At 44.5% G+C, this 19081-nt stretch overlaps 1 protein-coding gene and 1 long non-coding RNA gene across 3 annotated transcripts in view; one reads left to right on the forward strand and one right to left on the reverse strand.

Annotated features, from left to right (window-relative positions):
- STX18 (syntaxin 18) overlaps positions 1-14710 on the reverse strand; it is a 140775-nt gene extending 126065 nt beyond the window's left edge. Inside the window, exon 1 of one of the 2 annotated variants that reach the window (XR_010322168.1) lies at positions 14010-14485. Coding sequence is in view for 1 of the 2 variants with exons in the window: in XM_064286085.1 (XP_064142155.1) it covers positions 14492-14659 (168 nt within the window). In the remaining variant the exon portion in view is untranslated. The other variant, XM_064286085.1, reaches the window with a different exon arrangement.
- On the forward strand, positions 14711-17754 carry LOC135231465 (uncharacterized). Its single transcript, XR_010322169.1, has 2 exons — positions 14711-14974; positions 15318-17754. It is a non-coding gene; the product is annotated as an uncharacterized LOC135231465 (long non-coding RNA).
- The last annotated feature ends 1327 nt before the right edge of the window (positions 17755-19081 follow it).

Consider the following 19081-nt stretch of genomic DNA (forward strand, 5'->3'; position numbering starts at 1 on the left):
CAGATTTCTTCCCCTGCTGACTGAGTATCCTGGCCTCACCCGGTGTCTCCTTACTGCCCCTGATGCACACCATGCTGACGCTTGCCCACCACGCTGACACTTGCCACCTGCCCCATGTAGCTGCTCTGCAAGGCTCTGCTCCCACATGAAAGCTTTCCTGACTACTCTATCCCTAATTCCCATCTCATTATCTGTACTCAAGGAGCCCTGGTGGCGCAGTGGTCAAAGCGTTCGGCTGCTAACTGAAGGGTCGGTGGTTCAAACCCACCAGCCGCTCCTCAGGAGAAAGATGTGGCAGTCTGCTTTCATAAAGATTACAGCCTTGGAAACCCCATGGGGAAGTTCAACTCTGTCCTGTAGGGTCGCTATGAGTTGGAATCCACTCAACTGCAGTGGGTTTGTTTTGTGTATTTTTAACTGGGTGGGGGGGGTGGTTTATCTGTAGTCCTCCAACAATAATCATAAGGTCTAATACATTTAATACTTTCAAAAAATTTAGGAATAATTTTCCTTTTATTGTGATTAAGACATCTAATTTTTTTTTTTTTAGAAAAGATTAAACAAAAAGTTGGATTTATTTATTTGCCTTTTTACTTTAAAAAGCTATGATAAAATTGAAACTAATTTGATAAAAATGTACTAATTGCTTATGACAGTCAAGAATGGGAGGCAGCCTAAATGTCTTCTGAACAGGAGATCAATATGTGATATTATTTTAATGGTATGCAGTCAAATAAATTGGTGGCACAGTGAAATATGTATTGACATAGAAAACTGTCCATAAGACATTGTTAAGTGAAAAAGGCAAAAAAAAAAAAAAAAACAGAAAACAAAAAAAAAGAGGGGTTACATAACATATTGTAGGAAAAAAAATCCTATTTTTGTTTAATACAAAAAAAAAGTGTGTGGGAAGATATACACCAAAATTTTAATAGTTGCTATTTCTGGCCAGTAGTCCTATATGTCAACTTTATTTTCGTCTTTACTCTGTTTAATGAGCACTTACTACTTTGATAATCAAATTAAAAAATAATTATTCAACTTCAAAATGTGTTCTGCTGACAGGAGTCAACTCTGAGAACGCATAGTACACCAGATGCCAGCCATGTAAAACATGCAGATGAAACCTGTGAGTCTGCAGGAATTCACTCGTCAGGGGAAAGCGATCACAAGGCAACGGGCAGCTGTCATTCTCAAAAGCATAAGGCCCTTCAGAAAGCAGAGTGATGAATCACGGAACCACCCTGCTGAACAGGCTCTTAAGGATTATCTACTCAAAGCCCCTTGTGAAATAAAGAGCCAGAGGGGTGAGGTGAATGCTCCACGATGACGTAAACACTGGCAAAGTCCAAAAGGAGAATTCAAAACTTGCCCTTTTTAATTCTTTCTCAATTTCTTGGCATCAAGATACACTACAGACTATCACTTCTACTGAGGCTATAGATTTGTTGATGGAGAAAAGGCCCAGGAGAAAGCAAAGGTTCATGTGATCAGTTTTCTTATCATCTGACCATAAAGAGGACAGAAATGTGTACAATGTTGTGAAATCTGCACAAGGTTGGGAAACATAAAGGCTCACTCGCTTAGCTGAACACAGCTTACCAGCTCCATGATGAGATCGTTTTTGACGAGCAGGAATATGTCAGACTGTGGCCAAGTAGGAGCCAGAAAATGCTAGTATTTATAGACTTTGAGAGCCTGAAAAGCATTACTGAGTTTCAAATTACAAATATGTTGCGAGCTTTTCACACCTGAGTTATAGGGGTTCACTCAGCACTGCAGACGTTAGGGGTTCACTCAGCACTACAGAGTTTAGGGGTTCACTCAGCACTGCAGACTTCAGGGGTTCACTCAGCACTGCAGATGTTAGGGGTTCACTCAACACTACAGACTTTCACTCCTCTGGTTTATTCACTTTCTTTTAGGGAGGTTTTTGGGGGGGGCGGCTCTTTTTAAGTCAATTTCAAACTTAATATGTTTTAAATATAAAAAGTTTTTAAGTAACATTTGTTAAGACTTCACTGATACTTCGCCCACCAGAGGGAGCTCATATGGTTTTTCATTTAACAAGAAACCTCAAATAACATCTTTACAGAAATTCTAGAATCATATTATTCATAAGATCATCAATACTGTAAAATTATTTAATATTATATTTCTACCTCCCCCAAACAGAGAAAAATGAAATGATATCATGTATGTGAAGTCCTTAACCAAGTTCCTGACCTATACAGCAGAAACTCAAAGACTGACTTTCCAAAATATGTGTCCTCCTGAGTGTCACAGTTCTCAACGTAAATAACGAACACGTTTTCTGACTCAGGCACAGTAGATGTGAGCTCCGGTGATATGTGCATTGATGATGGTTCTGCCCTAAGGCTGCAAGACAGAACCAGACCCTGGACAGGACAATTTGCTAAAAATGTCACCCTGAGGGGACCTGTCCTGGCAGCCCTGTCCAGGTAAGTGATAAAGAACCATTAGTGGCATGCCAACTAGAAGCTGCGAAAAAGAGAACTCCTGACCCACCCCAGGTTTTCCTTGGAATGAAAGAGAAAATCAGTTGACTATCCCCCAAAACCATGCTTCTGTAACATGAGATATAATCATTACCACCAAGACAAGTTTCTTTGAAGAATAAAGAAATCACAACTAGGAAGAACGGAACTTTGCACAAGAACTTGGCATGCAAACAGGCCCTCCTGAGTCTCTAGCCCCGTCTGCACTCAGGTGAAGTCAACTTGCCTTGTACTTCTCGCCACCAAAAGGCTCAGTCCAGTGTTTGCGGGGCATATATACTGAGTATGTATTTTGCAGACTCAACTAAATTTGGCCAAGAACTAAATTTGGCCAAGTGGGAGGGCCCCACTTTGGCCTTGGGTTTCAGCTAGGTTCTTCAATCATGAAGCACTGCCACTGGGGAGTTAACCAACACTTGCAATCTTAAAAAACCTCCAGGGTCCGCTATTTTCTACTGTTTAGGATTGAGGAGGAAGAAGGCACGAGTAACTCGCAGCCTACTCTAACTCTGAAGAAAACACGTAATTGTGTTATCTATTACCCTTCAATTTCCCAATCAGAAAGCTGGGAATTATCCTACCTCTTCTGCCTTCTATGCAACTAATTAATTACTAAGTTTTGTTGAGTCTACCTCCTAAATATCTACTTCTTCTATCCTTTCCTGTCCATCTCTACTAGCACTGGCTCATCACCTTTCCCTTGGGTTACTGCAACAGCCTCCTAACTAGCTCGTCTACGTCTGTCTCCTGGAAACCCTGGCGGTGGAGCAGTAAAGAGTTTGGCGGCTAACTAAAAAGGTCGGCAGTTCAAATCCACCAGGTGCTCCTTGGAAACCCTACAGGGCAGTTCTACTCTGTCCTATAGGGTCACTATGAGTTGGAATTGACTCGACAGCAGTGGGTTTGGTTTTTGTCAGTCTCCTAGAACTGTTCAAGGAGTCCCTGAGTGGTGCAAATCGCTAATGTGCTCAGCTGCTAACTAAAAAGTCAGAGGTTCAAATTCACCCAGAGGGTCACTGGAAGAAAGACCCGGTGATCTGCTTTCCCAAAACCAGCCACTGGAAACCCAACAGAGCACGGTTCTGCTGACCCCATGGGGCTGCCCTGGGTCAGAGTCAACTCAGCGACAGCTGTTGAACCGGTGATGACGATCTTTAATACTGTCACTCTTCTCAAACACAGTTATAATCTTTTCATGCCTCTGCTTGCACAGCCCAGAGCACAGAGTCTAAACTCAGTGCTGCTGCTCCAACCCAAGGGTTGGCACAGGGTTTCTATAACGGGTCAGACAGCAAACATTTTCAGCTTTGCAGAACTTTGGGGGCTAAAACTCTACCATTACAGCATGAAAGCAACCACAGCCTATACAGACACAAGTGGCCGTGGCTGGGTCCCAGTAAACTTCATAAAAATGGGCAGCAGGCTGGATGTGGCTGTGGGTCCCAGTTTGCCATGCCCTGCTCTAGCCCAGTTTGGTCTACCTCCTGTCTCATCTCCCACCATGCCGACCCTCAGGAGCCTCCTTCGGAAGGGCTGTAGCCACACCGATCTCGTCCCTGCTCCCAACCACCACCTGCTGTTGTGCGTCAGGGCCTTTGCTCACATCCTTCCCCTACTTCACCTGGCGGAAGGACTCTTGTCCTACGAGTCCCAATTTGATTATCGCTTTTTCTCTAAAGTTTCCCCAGATTCCTCCCCCAACCCTGCAAGGAGAATTAGCTTTCCTTTTTCTGTATTTTCAAAGAAGCCTGGGACATACGTCTCACAGCTTTCTGTGTCCTCAAAATGCATGTTGGACAAAGGAATATATCGATTATTGAATAAATATGATTTCAAAAGCTGCAGTCCTCATAAGTCCTGGGAAAAACTGAGAAAATTCATCCACAGCAAGTTGTTGTCGTTAGGTGCCACTGAGTTGTTTCCAACTCATAGCAACCCTACGTACAACAGAACTAAACACTGTGCCATCCTCACAATTGTTATGCTTGAAGCTTATTGTTGTAGCCAATGACTCAATCCATCTTGTTGAGGATCTTCCTCTTTTTCACTGACCCTCTACTTTACCAAGCATGATGTCCTTTTCCAGGGACTGAATCTTCCTGACAACATGTCCAAAGTAGGTGAGACAAAGTCTTACCATCCTTGCTTCTAAGGAGCATTCTGGCTGTACTTCTACCATGACGGATTTGTTGTTCTTGGTAGTCTGTGGTATATTCAATATTCTTCACCAACACCATAACTCAAAGACATCAATTCTTCTTCTGTCTTCTTTATTCACTGTCCAGCTTTCACATGCACATGAGGCGACTGAAATCACCATGGCTTGGGTCAGGAGCACCTTAGTCCTTAAGGTGACATCTTTGCTTTTTAACACTTTAAAGAGGTCTTTTGTAGCACATTTGCCCAATGCAATGAGTCACTTGCTTTCTTGATGTTGTTTCCACGGACACTGATTGTGAATCTAAGTAAAATAAAATTCCTGACAACTTTAAACTTTTCTTGGATTATCATAACGTTGCTTATTGGTCCAGTTGTGAGAATTTTTGTTTTCTTTATGTTAAGGTGTAATCCATACCGGAAGTTGTAGTCTTTGATCTTCTTCAGTAAGTGTCTCAAGTCCTCTTCACTTTCAGCAAGCAGAGTTGTGTCATCCGCGTAACACAGGTTGTTAATGAGTCTTCCTCCAATCCTGATGCCACGTTCTTCTTCACACTGTCCAACTGCTTGGATTATTCGCTCAGCATACAGATTGAACAGGTATGATGAAAGGATACAATCTTAACACACACCTTTCCTGGCCTTAAACCATGCAGTATTTTCTTGTTCTGCTCAAACAACTGCCTCTTGGTCTATGTATAGGTTCCTCATGTGCACAAGTAAGTGTTCCGGAATTTCCATCCTTGGTAACGTTATCCATAATTTGTTATGATCCACACAGTTGAATGCCTTTGCATAATCAATGAAATACAGGTAAACACCTTTCTGGTATACTCTGCTTTCAGCCAGGATCCATCTGATATCCATAAGGATATCCTTTGTTCCATGTCCTCTTCTGAATATGGCTGGAATTTCTTGCAGCTCCCTGAAGACATACTAGTGCAACCACTTTTGAATGATTTTCAGCAAAATTTTACTTGTGTGTGCTATTAATAATATTGTTCAATAATTTCCACATTCTGTTGGATCGCCTTTCTTGGGAATAGGCATAAATATGGATCTCTTCCAGTTGGCTGGCCAGGCAGTCGTCTTCCAAATTTCTTGGCAAAGACGAGTGACCATTTCCAGCACTGCATCGTTTGTTGGAACATCTCAATTGGTACTCCACTAAGTCCTGGAGCCTTGTTTTTGCCAACACCTTCAGAGCAGCTTGGACTTCTTCGTTCAGTACCACCAGTTCTGGATCACATGCTGCCTCCTGAAATGGCTGAACACCAACCAATTCTTTTTGGTACAGTGACTCTGTGTATTCCTTCCCTCTTCTTTTGACGCTCCTGTGTCGTTTAATATTTTCCCCATAGAATCCTTCGATATTGCAACTCGAGGGTAGAATTTTTTTCTTCAGTTCTTTCACCTTGAAAAATGCCGGGTGTGTTCTTCCCATTTGGTTTTCTAACTCCAGGTCTTTGCATATGTCATCATAATACTTTGTCTTCTTGAGCTGCCCTTTGAAATCTTCTGTTCAGCTCTTTTACTTCATCACTTCTTCCTTTCGCTTTTGCTATTCTACGCTCAAGGGCAAGTTTCAGAGTCTCTTCTGGCATCTGTTTTGGTCTTGTCTTTCTTTTCTGTCTTTTGAAGGAGCTCTTGCTTTCTTCTTGTATGATGTCCTTGATGTCATTCCACAACTCATCTGGTCTTCGGTCATTAGTGTTTAAATGAGTCACACCTATTCTTGAGATGGTCTCTAAATTCAAGTGTAATATACTCAGTCATACTTTGGGTCTCGTACACTTGTTCTAATTTTTTTCAGCTTCAACTTGAATTTGCATACGAGCAATTAATCGTCTGTTCCACAGTTGGCCCCTGGCCTTGTTCTGACTGATAATATTGAGCTTTTCCATGTCTCTTTGCACAGTTTTTTTTTTTTTTTTTTTGCACAGATGCAGTTGATTTGATTCCTGTGTTTTCCATCTGGTGAGGTCCACATGTATTGTTGCCGTTTATGTTGTTGAAAAAAAGGTATCTGTGATGAATAAATCGTTGGTCTTGCAAAATTCTATCACGTGATCTCTGGCATTGCTTCTATCACTGATGCGATATTTTCCAATTACTGTTCCTTCTTATTTGTTTTCAATTTTGACATTCCAATCACTAGCCAATTACCAATGCATCCTGATTGCATGTTTGATCAATTTCAGACTGCAGAAGTTGGTAAAGATCCTCAATTTCCTCATCTTTGGTATTAGTGTTTGGTGCCTAAGTTTGAATAATAGTCGTGTTAGCTGGTTTTCCTTGTAGGCATATGGATATTGTCCTATCACTGACAGCACTGTACTTCAGGACAGATCTTGAAATGTTCTTTTTGATGATGAATGCAATACCATTCCTCTTCAATTTGTCATTCCTGTCATAGTAGACCACACCACGCATTCACTATTAATATCATGAAAAGGATTGAGTGCTGAGCTCTGCTTACAGCATACACTCCGTTACTATGGTCCATAAAAGCATGGCATCATGAATCTAAGCGAGGCCCGGGACAGTACTGTGCAGCAGTTTTTAAACCGTGTGTCTCCGAGCCCTATGGTTGGCTCCAAAGGCTTGCCTCACGGAGAAGGCAGAAGGGTGGAAGAAGGGCAGGGTGGCTCAAGTACCTCTCTTCCCAGCCCCCTCACCCCAGCTTTAACCAAAGCTGCTCCTTATTTCACTTGCAAAAATGGTTCTGTGGTATCTTAAAAAGAAAAAAACTATGATTGACCGGTGCCAGCTCTGTTCGAAGCCTGCATCTGAGACCTACCAGGCTTCCTGACCTGTTCCTATACTGTTTGACCCTATGGCCCATCCTTCCTGCTTCTCACTGTCCCCGTGGCACCTGCTGCCTGATACAATACAACTTCTTGGAACACTGCTCCCTTGACTGAAATCCCATTTAACTATGATCATATTCAAGCAAAAAACCACTGAGGGGGGTTCCAGCTCAACCTCTGGGTTCCAACACTGGAATACAAGGGTCAATACTACCTCTCAGAAGGTAATCGAGGAGGACCTGAGACATTAATGCTGAGAGTCATGCTTGTCATTCATACCTCAGTCGTTGCACTATTTATGTGTCTGCCTCTCCACTAGACTGTAAACTCCTCGAGGTAGACTGGATCTCATATTAAATAAAACTACTGTTTAGTGAATGCTTACTCTAGATACTAGACTAAGTACAGGTGCATATTGTGTGATATTCAAGAATCATGTTAGTATCGCACCTTTTTAGAACTAAAAGGAGCCTCAGACAGAGGCCACCTAGCTCCCAAAATGTAAGCAAAGCAACACAGTAGATTAACATTCATTCATTAATTCGAGAAATAGTTACTGAGTATCTATGTCCCTGATACTGCTGCAGAAGCCTTGGATTCAGTGGTAGGTAACACAAAGTCTTTGTTTTCACGAGGCATGTATTCTAGTGGATAAACAATAAACAAATGAATACATGATATGTTAGGTAATGAAAAGTATAAAGCTAGGTAAGGGGGATGCCACAGAAAACACCCAGTACTTTATACAGGGCAGTGCAGGAAAGCCACCCCGAGGTAATATTTGAACAGAAAGCTGAAGGAACGAAGAGATCAAGCCATGTGGTATTTAGAAATGTTCCAGGCAGAGAGAAGCAACAGTGCAAAGAGGCCACAGTAGCTGGAATACAGTGAAGAAGGTGAGGGTGACAGGAGATGGGGTCAGGGAGGTAGTGGGGACCAGATCACTGTAAGAACTGTGGATTTCAGCCAGGAACTCAAGATACTTAATTCCTACCAAAATAAAAACACATAAATAATTGACACTGAGCCATCACTAAAGCCAGGCACAAAGAAACAAACAAAATCTCATCTCATCTATATGCCTAATCTGAAAATAGAATCCCCAATGACTCAAGATCACTATTACCGTATATGTAAACAAATAACAAATATAATAAATACCTGCAGTTATCTAGTTCAAGTTCTCCAGGAAGAGGCCCAAGAAGAGTACTGGCTTGCCTACTTCACGGCAGACTTGGGGCTCTCAGAGGCCTCCTGACTTCCTGCTCACTGCTTTTCACTGGTCCCTGCTGCCTCTGGACACACAGTTCGGCCACTTATAGGGGTCTAGTTTACCCTGGCCTCTATAACCTTCATAAATTAGTAATGGAAGAGATGCCACTATAAAGTATCTCTAGGCCCATACCCATACCCAAACCCTTCCACTACCCAAAAACCCATTGTCATCAAGTCGATTCTGAGCCACAGCGACCCTGTAGGACTGAACAGAACAGCCCCTTAGGGCTTCCAAAGCTGTGAGCTTTATGCAAGCAGACTGCCATATCTTTCTCCCACGGAGCAGCTGGTGGGTTTGAACCGCCGACCTTTTGGTTAGCAGCCAGGCACTCAACCACTGTGCTACCCGGGGTCCTTCCTCCTAGTACAAATTCCCACAATACAAGTTTTCCATTCCCCACAGACTTGAGGACAATTAGGCAAGCAAGGGGAAGGCGTATTAGACACTGTGCCAGGCACTGTGAGCAGCTTTTTATTTCGTCCACCCAACATTCCTTATTTCCCAATTCCTGGACATATACATGGTTACCTTTACCATGGTTCACAGTATTCAATGCATCTATTGGCCACATAGTGGGATGGACATATGACCTGACCAATCGAAGAACCGTACCGTTCTAGCTACAATGACTACTACAAGGGGAGGGTGCAGGATTCATGCAAAATCGACCAGATTCCTTTCCGGGAGGTTAACGGGAACCGGAGAAAGAAGCTCCACCCCCTGGATTTCCCAGTTATACGAGCCAAGGCGTTTCCATTTTGCTCAGGTTAATTGATATTAGGTTATTGTTACTTGCAACCAAAAGAACTTGGACTAATGCAGGCACTTGCATACCTTTTCTCATTTCACCTGCATAACAACCTTTTAGGGCTGAAAAAAAAATTTTTTTTTTTAATCCCTGAGTGGTGCACATGGTTAAGCACTCAGCTACTACCTCGAAGTCTGGCAGTTCAAATCTGCCCAGGAGTGCCTAGGAAGAAAGACCTGGAGATCTACTTCTGAAAGGTTATCGCCAGTGAAAACCTATGGAGCACAGTTCTCTGGAACACATGGGATGCTGTAAGTTGGAATCGACTTGATGGCAATTTTTTTTTTTTAATTAAACCTATTTTAGAGATGAGGTAACTGAGGTTAAGTAACTTGCCCAAGTTCCTAAAGCAAGTAAGAAGTGTTCACATTCAGGTCCTTCTGCGCCAACCTCCAGTCAGTATTCAGATATGAATTCAATATTAACCCAAGAAGAAGAAACTCACTGACATTTAAAAGCCAAAGAATTTTCAGTTTAAAAAAATTTAGTAGAAACTGAAGGTAGGAGGGTGTAGAGAAGGCAAGAACAGCATAAAACTGGGTGAAAGACCTGGCTTCTACCTCTGGTTCCACGCTATGGCCAGTGCTGCCATGACTTTGGGCAAGTCGTTTCACTCACCTGGGCTTTAGTTGCCTCCCCTGTAAAAGGAGGAGCCTGAACAAGATGAACCCAAGGTTCCTTGGAGGTTTTAAATTTAAAAGGCCACAGTTCTACAGTAGGCATACTGATTCCATCTTTACTCTGTGTTAGGTAGGATGTCAAATAGATTTCAACTTGAATGTCAGTCCCAACAAGTGGTAATGGCTGCCTGGGCAACAATGCGGCAAAGGACTCTGAGCTGTAACGCTCACCGGGAAATTAGCACCGGCATCCACGTTCACGGAGAGGAAGAGCGAGGAACAGCTGTACGCTTGCCACATGTTTGCCACGCCTGGTAAAGCTCCCCTTGACACGGGAACGCTGCTGTCTTTTGTTAAGTGCAGACAGTACTTCTGCTCTGCCATCGGCGCTATCAGTACCTGTACAGGAATTTCACTGATTCTTTCATGCACTGAGTTGGTTCTCCTTTATAAACAAAGGAGTCCTCGTGGCACAGTGTTTTGAATCCACCAGCCACTCTGCAGGAGAAAGATGTGGCAATCTGCTCCCATAGAGATTACAGCCTAGGAAACCCTATGGGACAGTTCTACTCTCCCTATAGGGTCACTATGAGTCAGAATCAACTCAGTGGCAATGGGTTTGGTTTGGTTTTTACAAGAAAGGAACGCAAGTGAAAGAAAGCTAAATGGTTTGAGGAATATAGTTTGGAGCCTATATGGAAGGGTGGGTTCCTTATATGTCTTTATAATTATCTTGAGTTAAGCAGAGAATTAGCATGCCCGTTTTACAGAAATCGAAGTTAAGACTCAGTTAAAAGGACTTATCCAAGTTCCTGTATTTGAATCCAGGTCTTCTAAATCTGAGTCCCAGTTCTCTTCTCCATCCCATGACCCTCGTTAGCCACACATTCCCAGTGAGTTAACTCATCAAGCTCCCCTCGCAAAGTAACGTATTTTCCATTGGAAGTTATTCAGACAATAAGTAAATTTCTTTAAAACGAAAATATGAAATGCCAAGACTTTGTAATGTAATGGTTAGATATACACTCAGTATATATAAATTTTGCAAAACTGAGCATAAAAGTTAAATATTTTTTTAAAATAATGCAGAAGAAACCAGTCTGTGGGAAAACAAGATCTCATTTCAATGCAATTTTATTAAGCTTAATATAAACCTCTGCAACAATTCAGAGATGGAACTCTGACACGGGACCTATGTTTTGTGCAAAAGTAGGAAGGAAAAGGCAGGAATTAAACTAGGTAAAATGTGTCCAAAAATGGTAACAAGTGGTCCAGTGAAGGCGCTTCCTAAAAGGCATCACCCTAACCTGCGCCGTTCCCTTAGTCCTGACGCCCAGGGCTAAGCCTGAACCAGAACACACGCTCCTGCTCTGGACCAGACTGCGGTAAGGAGGCAGGCCAGACAAGGCGACAGCTGCACTTCTGACACAGCTGACCGCGGTAAGAGCACAGGACACCTATCACTCGCTCTATTCCAGTTGTATTTCTCCACAAGGAAAAAGACAGCAAGAGAGTGAGAGGGACAGACGGAGGGAGGGAGGCAGGGTTGCAAGACCAGCAGGTGACACATAAAGCAACTGCAATGTTAAAACAAAGTTCTCGGAAGTGTGCATGTTTTCCCTGTGGCAGGAGGGACAGTGGCTCTGAATGACACAGCTCCCGGCCCTGCTTAACAGGATCTCTAAGTCTTGACACCTCCCTGAGGACTCAAAATTAGCAGCGTTGACGAATCAGTGATCTTAGAGTCGGAATGTTGTAATTAGCTGCTGTCCAGTTGGCTCTGACTCAGGGCAGCCCCACGCACCACGGAACGAAACAATGCCCACTCCTGCACCATCCCCATAAGTGGTGGCAAACCGGACAGTGTTCCAGTGTGATCCACAGGGTTTTCATTGGTTGATTTTTGGAAGATCGCCAGGTCTTTCTTCCTAGCCCACCTGAGTCTGAAAGCTCCGCTAAAATATACCCAGCATCATAGCAGCACATAAGCTTCCAAAGATAGAGGGGTGGTGGCTGCTCGTGAGGTGTACTGGCCAGAAATTAAACCCAGGTCTCCTGCAAGGGAGGAGAGAATCCTACCACTGAACCATCAATGCCTCATTCAGAGTCACAGAGGTACCCAGGAATGGCCTCGGCCTGACTGGGGGCAGGGGAGGAAGAATGTCTTGATTTCCCTTCCTCTTATTTCCATCCAAGAAGCCCCCCTTTGATCTGTTATATATAACGGATCACTGTAGTTTTTAAAAGCCTTCTTTTAATAAGAACAAAAAAGGAGGGCACCATTTGCAGGTAAATAAACTGAGGTCATAAAACTTGCTTAACAGCAGCATCACGCGGCTAATGTGGCAGGGTTAAGCCAACAGCCTGGTCTCCTGGCTCCTTCTTGGGTGTCTTTCTACCACATAATACCTGACTGCCTACAGGATGAAGTCCACACTCAGCAGAGTGGTATACAAGGCCCTTTGAGATCCGCCACTGCCTGCCCCTCCAGTTGAATTTTTCTGGGTGTCCTGAATTCCAGTCACACTCAAATACAAATTGAACCAACTTATGTTAGGCTGTTACCTATCTCCATGCTTTTGTGCACACTGCTCTCTTAGCCTGAGATGCCCTCCCCCAACCTGTCTGAACAGGAACCAAATCTTTCGAGACTTGTTCCAGGCATGATTGGCTCTAGAAAACCCTTCCTGGTCCTCAGGTAGAACTGATCACACTCTCCTTTGTGCCTGACACATATTTCTATCCCACCACCTACAAAGTTTTATGGCACTTGTTTTGTTCGTATGTCTGTCTCTGCCATCACTCCTTTTCTATCGTGTTACCCTAACACAGTGCTGGTTAGAAGGTAGGTGCTTAAAAGATGCTTGTTAATGAACTAAATGTATTCATCTAGTCTAATCCCCCTTCTAATGCTTTAATATCCCCTGCAAACTGCCCTTCGTTGGTTCATGCATGCATACATTGATTCAAAAATACCTGAGTGTCTACACACTGCCAGGCATTGAACTGCGTGCCAAGCTAAAGTGGATTTACTGTGAAGTTGATATTAGAACCTTAAACATCAGGGCCCCTCACTTATACTTTTCCCAAAGCTCTAAACCTGATTTTTTCTGTAATTTTGTATTTTTATTTCTCACAGAGGGCAGACAAAACTGTATGAGCTTTAGACCCCACAAAAACTAGATCCATTTTTGGTGCCAAGGATACAAAAGTGAACAAGGCAAACATTTTCTCTCTTCTTACAGAGTTTACTGTTTAGTGGGGGAAGGCTGACAACCATCTGTTCATTCATTCACTCAACATTTACTAAGCAATGCTATGAGTCAAGCATTGGGGATTCTGAAATGAAGCCAGCACTGTTCCTGCCCTTAAGGAGAAGGTCCCTGCTCAGAGAGATGAGGAGAGCTTGCAGTGTTCAGGAAACAGAAAGTAGTTTGGATGACTGACACATGGAGTGTTTGTGAAAGCTGATCCTAAACCAGTCTCGAGAAGTACTGAATTCTCATCCTTCAGCCAAAGATCAGACAGGCCTACAAAACAAACAATAATACACGTAGTTCAACCATGTATATGAGACTAAACGGGCACACCAGCCCAGGGGCAAGGATGAGAAGGCAGGAGGGGACAGGAAAGCTGGACCATTGCAAATGGGGAACCCAAGGTGGAGACAGAGAGAGTGTTGACACGTTGCGGGGTTGGCAACCAATGTCACAAACCAGTATGTGTATTAACTGTTTAATGAGAAACTAATTTGCTCTGCAAGCTTTCACCTAAAGCGCAATAAATTAAAAAAAAAAAAAAGTGCTGAATTCTATCTACCTTGTGCCCTAATCTCCTGCAGGAGGCCAGGGGAGGGGAGAGGACAGCTGAATCAGGCATGGCCTTTAATCTCAATTCGAGGAAGGACGATGGGACAAGTGAACAGAAGAGGCGATGGCAGCGTGGCCGGCGAGGCGACAGGGGAGCAGGGGGCTGCGGGGGAGCTGCCTCCGCGTCCAGGCGCAGTGACGGCGAAGTCATTGCCACACACACCCGGGAACTCTGCAGACGCAGGTTTCCGAGCGCCTCCTTCCGCCCAAGACAAATCGGCTTCCTTAATTTCCCCAAACGCATGGCGTTCCTTTCCCCAGACAGCTGCCGGCTCTCAGAAGCCAGCTCGGCTGCTCCCTCCTGCGACCCCTTCTTCCAGGCGTTTCTTTCGCACAATGCCTGCGGGACCGGGTGCACTTTGGGGGTCTAGGGGTCCACGCCGCGGGTCCGCGCCCGGCTCCCGCCCGCCGTTTCCATAGCAACCAGCTCACCACTTCTCGGGCCCGGCTGGAGAAGTCTCCCTTGGGCCGAGGGCTCCGGCGGAACAGCTCGTCGCGGCTGCCATCTGCCCCGCCGCCCACCGCCACTCCCAGCGCCTTGTTCCGCGTCTTCACGGTCTTGACGCTGGCCCGGAACAGCAGCGTGATGTCCACCGCCATGGCGACCCGCACCCGCGGTCCCCACAGGGCGTCCCCACAGGGCCCCCCCACGTCAGCAGCCGGCGACGCGCTGCGAACCCGGCTGCGAGAGGACCGTTCTCTCCCGCACGCCTCCGTCCAGCAACCGCAGCGCGAGGAGAAAGGTTCCGGCCTCCGCCAAGCTACCGCGGAGCGAGGAGAAAGGTTCCGGCCTCGCGCTGGCGCTCGGGGCGGATCCCGGAAGCTGCCTGGAAGTGCTCACCGGCGCCCTTTTCTTCTCCCCGAAAACCCCGCAGGCTTGGCCGCGCCGAGTGACTCTGGGTCCCCGACCGTCGTGTACGGCTTTGGGGAGTATGGGTCCGGGACAGCAGGATCGGAAAGCCGGACGGCTCGTTCCTTTCTCGTGGCTTCCGCCCTGATTGAGCCTGGGCCGGGCGAATCTCGGGGGACGCGGAGGCCAAACGGGCTTGTCCTTTGACCTCAGGGGGTCACAGTGTGCGTGTCGCAGGGCAGGGACAGAGCAGTGTCCAAGGGACACGGGTGGAGCAGCTCGTCCCTAAAGTGGAGCCGACCCGTCTCAGGGTCGTTGTGAGAATTGTCAGTTAAGGCGTGTGAAGTGTTTTTGGTGTGGCCTGGCTCCTAGGAAGTGACCAGTAAATGTCGTTGTTGTTGTTGTTAGGTGCCGTCGAGCCGGTTCCGACTCAGCGACCCTGTGCACAACAGAAGGGAACACTGCCCGGTCCTGCGCCATCCTCACAATCGTTGCTATGCTTGAGCCCATTCTTGCAGCCACTGTGTCAATCCACCTCGTTGAGGGTCTTCCTCTTTTCCGCTGACCTTGTACTCTGCCAAGCATGATGTCCTTCTCCAGGGACTGATCCCTCCTGACGACATGTCCAAAGTATGTAAGGCGCAGTGTCGCCATCCTTGCTTCTAAGGAACATTCTGGCCACACTTCTTCCAAGACAGATTTGTTCATTCTTTTGGCAGTCCATGGTATATTCAATATTCTTCGCCAACACCACAATTTAAAGGCATCAGTTCTTCTTTGGTCTTCCTTATTCATTGTCCAGCTTTGACATGCATATGATGCGATTGAAAATACCATGGCTTGGCCTTAGTCCTCAAGGTGACATCTTTGCTTTTCAACACTTTGAAGAAGTTCTTTGCAGCAGATTTGCCCAACGAGATGCGTCTTTTGATTTCTTGACTGCTGCTTCCATGGCTGTTGATTGTGGATCCACGTAAAATGAAATCGTTGACAGCTTCAATCTTTTCTCCATTTATCATGATGTTGCTCATTGGTCAGTTGTGAAGATTTTTGTTTTCTTTATGTTGAGGTGTAATCCATGCTGAAGGCTGTGGTCTTTGATCTTCATTAGTAAGTGCTTTAAGACTCTTCACTTTCAGCAAACAAGGTTGTGTCATCTGCATAACGCAGGTTGTTAATGAGTCTTGCTCCAATCCTGATGCCCCGTTCCTCTTCATATAGTCCAGCTTCTCAGATTATTTGCTCAGCATACAGACTGAATAAGTATGGTGAAAGAATACAACCCTGATGCACACCTTTCCTGACTTTAAACCAATCAGTAGCCCCTTGTTCTGTCCAAACAACTGCCTCTTAATCTATGTAAAGGCTCAGCATGAGCACAACTGTTCTGGATTTCCCATTCTTCATAATGTTATCCACAATTTGTTATAATCAAGAGTCGAATGGCTTTGCATAGTCAATAAAACACAGGTAAACATCCTTCTGGTATTCTCTGCTTTCATCCAGGATCCATCTGACATCAGCAATGATATCCCTGGTTCTGTGTCCTCTTCTGAAACCAGCCTGAAGTTCCCTGTTGATATTCTGCTGCAGCCATTTTTGAATGATTTTCAGTGAAATTTTGCTTGCGTGTGATATTAATGATATTGTTTGATAATTTCCGCATTTGGTTGGATCACCTTTCTTGGGAATAGGCATAAATATGGATCTGTTCTAGTCAGTTGGCCAGGAAGCTGTCTTCCATATTTCTTGGCATAGACGAGTGAGCACCTCCAGTGCTGCATCTGTTTGTTGAAACATCTCAATTGATATTCCATGAATTCCTGAACCCTTGTTATTTGCCAATGCCTTCAGAGCAGCTTGGACTTCTTCCTTCAGCACCATCGGTTCCCGATCATATGCCACCTCTTGAAATGGTTGAACATCGACTAATTCCAGTAAATATTAGCTGCTGTTAATATTATCCTTATTATTTGTGGTGGGGAAGAGGATCACAGAGAAGCTACCACCTGAGCAGAGATTTGAAGGATGAGTAGGAATTTATCAACTGGATATAAGGATGAAAGAGTGCCTCTTGTGTCACCAATCGCTAACTCAAGTCATAATATTTGCTTAAGTTGGCTGCGAGTCAGCTGTCATGAACTGAATTGTGTCTGCCCCTCTCCCCCCAGTATGTGTCAACTTGGCTAGGCCATGATTTGCAGTGTTGTGTGGTGGTCCTCCATTTTGTAACCTGATGTAATTATCCTCCATTTTGTGATGTGTTGTAAATCCTAACCTCTATATGTTAATGAGGCAGGATCAGTGTGAGGTGGATCTTGAGTCACAGCTTTACTTAGCTCACACCCCTACTCCAGTCACACCCTTGCTTGAGTCATACCCTTGCTTGAGTCACACCTTTTATCTTATACGAAGTAATAAAGCAGCAGCCTTTGATACTGTGGGAAAAATCCCACAGTGGAGATCACACCTCAGAGCTTGTATTTTCTTTTTCAGGCAAGACAAGTAAGCCACCGAGTGCTGGTTCAAACTAGTTCAAGAGACCTACAGTTGAATTTGGCTCATTAATTTCCTCGTAGGTACCAATTTTTCCACCTCTAAAAAAAAAAAAAAAAAAAAAAACCCTAGGAGGAGTTTAACCACCATTTTCTAAACACATGTACTGTGAAGTTTTATGTAACCCCCTGCCGTAGCATGATTTAGAATGTTGCTGTTGTAATTCACATGATCTCCCTGCTTGTAAGCTCTATAAAAGCGACCTCCCTAAACTTTATCCTTGAATAGTCTTGGAGACACCAGCCCCGACTGTTCCTTTCCTTGCAAGGAAATAAAGCTGCCTTTCTGATCTCCCACCTCAGCCTCTTGTTTATTGGCTTTGATGAGTTGCATCGAGCAGGACCTGGAGTTCCTGGCAACAATAAGAGGAGAGAGAAGTGAGCAGAAAAGGGAGGGACCTCACAACTACCAAAAAAGAGCCAGAGCAGAGCACATCCTTTGGACTTGGGGCCCCTGTGCTGAGAACCTGCTAGACTCACGGAACGATAGATGCCAAGGCACATGAAGATCTCCAAAGGAATGCCAGGCCCACAGATGTTGAAAGGAGACAAGGATCTTCCACTAGAGCTGGAGCCCTGAATTCAGCCATCTAGCCTCCTAAACTGTGAGAAAATAAATTTGTTAAAGCCACCCACTTGTGGTATTTCTGTTTTAGCAGCACTAGAGAACTAAGACATCAGCCAGTTAATTTTTTCTGAATTTTGTTTCAACCAACCAAAACCAAACTCATTGCGGTTCAGCCGACTCCAACTCAGAGCGACCCTATAGGACAGAGTAGAACTGCCCCCCAGGGTTTTAAAGGCTGTAAGTCTTTATGGGAGCAAACTGCTCCATCTTTCTCCAGGGAGTAGCCGGTGGGTTCAAACTGCCGACCTTTCAATTAAGAGCTGAGCGTTTTAACCACTGTACCACCAAGGCTCCTTCTTTGCTTCGAGGTCCAGTTTTAATTAAAGATCTCATTGATAAGCAGGTTTGCTTATTCTTTTAAAGAGGATGCACAACTATGTTGTTGTTTTTAGTTGCCATCGAGTTGATTTCTGACTCATGGCAACCCTGTGTGTGCAGAGTAGAACTGCTCCATAGGGTTTTCAAGGCTGTGAACATTTGGAAGATCACCTGTCAAGTCTTTCTTTCCAGGCACCTCTGGATGCCTTTGAACCTACAGCCTTTTGGCTAGAACTAGTCTAGCACTTAACTATTTGTGCCTTCTTGCAATTAGTATATGTATTAAAACTGGTTCTTAAAGCATTGTTATTGTTAGGTGCTGTCGAGTAGGTTCCAACTCATAGCAATCCCATGTATAATGGGATGAAGCTGGTCCCTCCTGATAACATGTCTGAAGTAAGTGAAAGCCTTGCTATCCTAGCTTCTAAGGAGTATTCTGGCTGTATTTCTTCCAAGACAGATTTGTTCATTCTTCAAAAATAATCAAAGTTCAGTGTAGTTGAAATATAAAGTTTATTCTGGTAGGCTATTCTATAAGCATATAGGAAGACCATTCAGATTCTAGAAAAAAAAGCAAGTGGCTCAAAGCAAACCAATTACAATGAGGTTTATAAAGAGAGGAGGAGGAAGAAGAATAGAAGATCAACTATTGGATGATCTTGATGATTGCA

The sequence above is a fragment of the Loxodonta africana genome, chromosome 5 (genome assembly GCF_030014295.1).
Source record: "Loxodonta africana isolate mLoxAfr1 chromosome 5, mLoxAfr1.hap2, whole genome shotgun sequence".
NCBI lineage: Eukaryota > Metazoa > Chordata > Mammalia > Proboscidea > Elephantidae > Loxodonta > Loxodonta africana.